This window comes from Frankliniella occidentalis, unplaced genomic scaffold, assembly GCF_000697945.3.
Source record: "Frankliniella occidentalis isolate FOCC.00 unplaced genomic scaffold, Focc_3.1 Scaffold59, whole genome shotgun sequence".
NCBI lineage: Eukaryota > Metazoa > Arthropoda > Insecta > Thysanoptera > Thripidae > Frankliniella > Frankliniella occidentalis.
Genome location: NW_026267189.1, coordinates 681,216 through 684,992, shown reverse-complemented (window position 1 = coordinate 684,992; position 3,777 = coordinate 681,216). Strand labels below are relative to the sequence as shown.

Below are 3,777 nucleotides of genomic sequence, written 5' to 3'. Positions count from 1 at the left end.
ATACGTAATGGGGCAGCGACATAGTATGCGTGTGCGTGTGTGTGTGTGTTTGAGAGAGAGAAAGAGAGAGAGAAAGAGAGAAAAAGAGAGAGAGAGAGAGAGAGAGAGAGAGAGAGAGAGAGAGAGAGAGAGAGAGACCGGGTCCGTAGCGGTGCAACGACGCACCGGACCACTAATGAGATATCCCTCAGGTCGCGGTAAACTCGGCCGATCCGACACCCATCTAACTCACGACATATGTCAGACTAGACTATCGGGCCGGCGCGCGTTCCACCACACACCACGTGACTTGCGTGCGTGCTAACACACAGTATACCCATACCCACACGTATACCCACACGCATACACACACACACACACACACACACACACACACACACACACACAGAGGCGAGCACGCACCTGTGTGCGCGGGCGACAGTAAACGAGCGCTCATGCGTTAATTTGACACACGAGTCCAGCCGCAGAGCTGAATTGCTCATCGACGGCAGAGGCCGCTCTCACACGATTGGGTCGGGAGGTTACTCAGCTTCACCAGGTTACGATCAGGTCTGGTTAGTGTGCCGCGCAGACTGCACCAGACACCACACGGCTCTGAGAGACAACAACATCTAAGAGGAAAGACTTAGCTGGTCGCGGCTGGAATCGTTACCAATTTACATTGTGAGTTTGCTATACATCAGCAATTAAAAAGCAGCAGCAAAAGCAAACTGCTTGTAGCTATGACTGCACTGCAAAGCGCTTAACAGAGGCAGCTAAGCGATATTCACAACAGTATTTTTTTCCTAAATAGCAAAAACCTTTACATCTCGGCGATGAGAGCTGGCACAATAACGTGAACAGCCAATAATACTTGTTTAGAAGAGAGTTGTTAGGCCGGGCAGCTCCTCACTGCATACGCGCCCAACACGTGTTTCCATAACATTTCACGCACCCTTGGGCAGGGCGCCGCCACCATGATTTAAGGCTAGAAGCGCTCGACGATGGGAAGGGCAGCCTCGCTACTGTTGTTGCGCGCCCATTTCCCTAATTCCAGCCACCCGTCCTCCTGCTCGTCCCGCCCCTCATCCTGACACAACCAAGATTCCCTCACACGGACATAAATAATTGTTTGCGAGGCGGTGCAGCACAGCTTTCAGCAAACACTGTAAAATAGTATGAAGCCTCTGTATTTTTTCGCAAAAACCGTAGAAAATTTCATATCAATTACCAATTTGGACAGTTCATATTGAACGATTTCCAGCCCAGGCTTGGGTGCCAATGTATGGTGAGATTAGACGCCAAAAATATGTTCTCTGAGAAATGGGCTATTGAACTGTATTTTTTTTTTTTACAAAGAAAGTTGGGTAGTAACTACATACTAAGCGTTTTGTGCTGTTGTACCTTATCAAAATATTCTTCAATATTACTTTACTTTTGTAGTAAGCCAAAACGTTCCCTAGTATTACATACGGTGCTAGGCTAGGAAAACGTTAAACGTTTAGTAATACTAGGTAAAATTGTTAGTAACACTGCATAATTTCTTAATTTGTTAAGATTTGTAACAACAGCACAAAACTCACAAGTACTTGCTAGGCGAAACTCTCGTGAAAACTTTCGTGTGCAGGCTAAAACACAAAATAAGTCGCCGGCATTAACAAAGCAACGGGGGTACCGAGGTCCTGCAGACGAGAGTATAGCTGCCGCCATTTCAGGGGAGTGCGAAAGTATCGCTGCGAATTATTAAACGCTCCTCAGCTGGCTTGACCCTACCGGCTGCCACCGCCTCAAGGTCCCGCGCCCCAGACGAGTCGGCATTGGGGCGCCGGACCCAAACAGGACGGGCCCGCCCAGCGTTTCTTTTTCTTCTCTTTTATATAATATTGCTCACCTGGCGTTCTAGCACTGCCGGCGGACTCTGGCGACCACTGATGTGACCTTCGGCCAATCCCGACCCGACAGTCTGCAACAGAATGGAATACTCGTCTAATCAGGCCGGCGATGCACACATACTCTCTCTCTCTCTCGCTCCCCCCTTCCCTCTAACACTCTAACACATTCACACACATGACATTATTTTGTAGTGTAGAGAGAGTAAGTTCTCGTTTTCGCATGCATTCGACATCGCGACATATACAGTGAGCCAAAGTGAAACTCGTCGACACTCAAATCAGAGCTGTTTTATTTTGCCCCGGTTTCCGGCCCGCGCGACGTGGTTGGCATTGTGTTTACGTAAGTAAGCACAGCGATGTCGTACACGTCATAGAAACTAGTTTATTTCAATTGCTCAGTCTGGGTGCTATGCATAGCATAGTGGCCATTTTGCAATCAAGGTGTCACTCGAAAAGCAATCAAATAAACTGAACCAACAATTACAAGTGTTTACTCCTGATTACCCAGCCTTCGAGCAAGTCCCCTTAGTGTAAGGGTGCATTTCATTGCGTAAATTAGGAAATTTTATGAGTGAGAATTTAACAAATTCCAGATGGGTAAAGTGCTGCAAGTTCGGATTATGAGTTATCCTGTACCACATGCAAGCGTTAGTGTAAGTGCACCTTCTCGACTTATATACAACACCCGAACATGCGAGCGAACAAACGGTACAGTAACTGCAACGTCCGACTGCGATACGGGTTTTCCAAACCGCCAATTACAGATGCATTAGTAAGATTGTTTAGGTTGCTAGGCAAACTGTTAGATTAGGTACAGTATAACCAGGTGCGGGTATAAATGGACGGGAGCGGGGGCCGATAGCCGACCCCCCCTCTCTCTAGTGAGCCACCTGAAAAGTAGGCAATTTGTGTCACAAAAAAATTGTAAGTAGGAAACACACGGTGCACCGGCCCCCTCACACCACCTGCACGCCTGAGTATAACTGCAACGACCCTGATACGGGGTTTTCCAAACCCGTATTGTATTGCGGGGATTTAGTAAAATTATTTAGGTTGCTATGTGATCTGTTAGGTTACGTCGCTAAGTGAATTTAGGTTACATAAGGTTGCTGGGTGAGCTAATATTAGTTTAGGTTGCTAGGTGAACTGAGGTTAGGTTAGGTTAGGTTACTAGGTGAACTAAGGTTAGGTTGCTAGGTGGAATAAGGTAAAGGTTATGTTGCTACGTTTACTTAGGTTAGGTTGCTAGGGGAACTCAGGTTAGGTTGCTAGGGGAACTTAGGTTTGGTTAGGCTGCAGGGTAAACTACACTGAGGTTAGGAGAGCTGCACGCGCGACGAGCAGGCCTGGCCCCGCCGCGCCTCTCGCCTCGCTCGAACAGGCGGGCGCTAAAGAGATGCCAGCGGGCGACGCAGGCTCCCGCCGGGGGTCGCGTGCAAAAGAATGCGGCAATAAGGCAGTCGCGACGCCCCGCCCCACCCTCGGCACCGGGACGAGACCATGACGGGACCCTCCTCAACCTCAGCCGGTCGCGGTGGTCAAGCCAAAGCCCAAAGCGACACAGACTCCGACTCACAAAGCACACACGCATACACGCGCGCGCGCCAACGTTCAAACGCACACAAACTTATGTCACGAAATGAATACTTTAAATACCGTCGAATATTTTCAATAAAATTGCGCATCATGCACACTGTGAAAAATATTGGGTAGGTTTACAGGAAAATTTTCCTTGACACAAGTTGTAAAATTACAATTTGAAATCTAAAAAATACATAGTACGTATCGACTTAAAATCCATTGGCAAGTAAAAAAGATCGTCTCGTAAATTTACAACTTAAATTATAATTCGAGTTTACAAAAAAATTGTAAATTACGATATTTTTCACAGTACTGCCTCAACAGC

General features: G+C 47.4%; 1 protein-coding gene across 5 annotated transcripts in view; it reads right to left on the bottom strand.

Moving 5' to 3' along the window:
• The window catches only part of LOC113216731 (protein doublesex), a 166,377-nt gene that overhangs the window by 127,339 nt on the left and 35,261 nt on the right, over positions 1-3,777 (bottom strand). For all 5 annotated transcript variants that reach the window (XR_008011189.1, XR_008011188.1, XM_052267777.1 and 2 more), the window contains exon 2: positions 1,871-1,942. Coding sequence is in view for 3 of the 5 variants with exons in the window: in XM_052267777.1 (XP_052123737.1) it covers positions 1,871-1,942 (72 nt within the window). In the remaining 2 variants the exon portion in view is untranslated. The remainder of the gene's footprint in view (positions 1-1,870; positions 1,943-3,777) is intronic.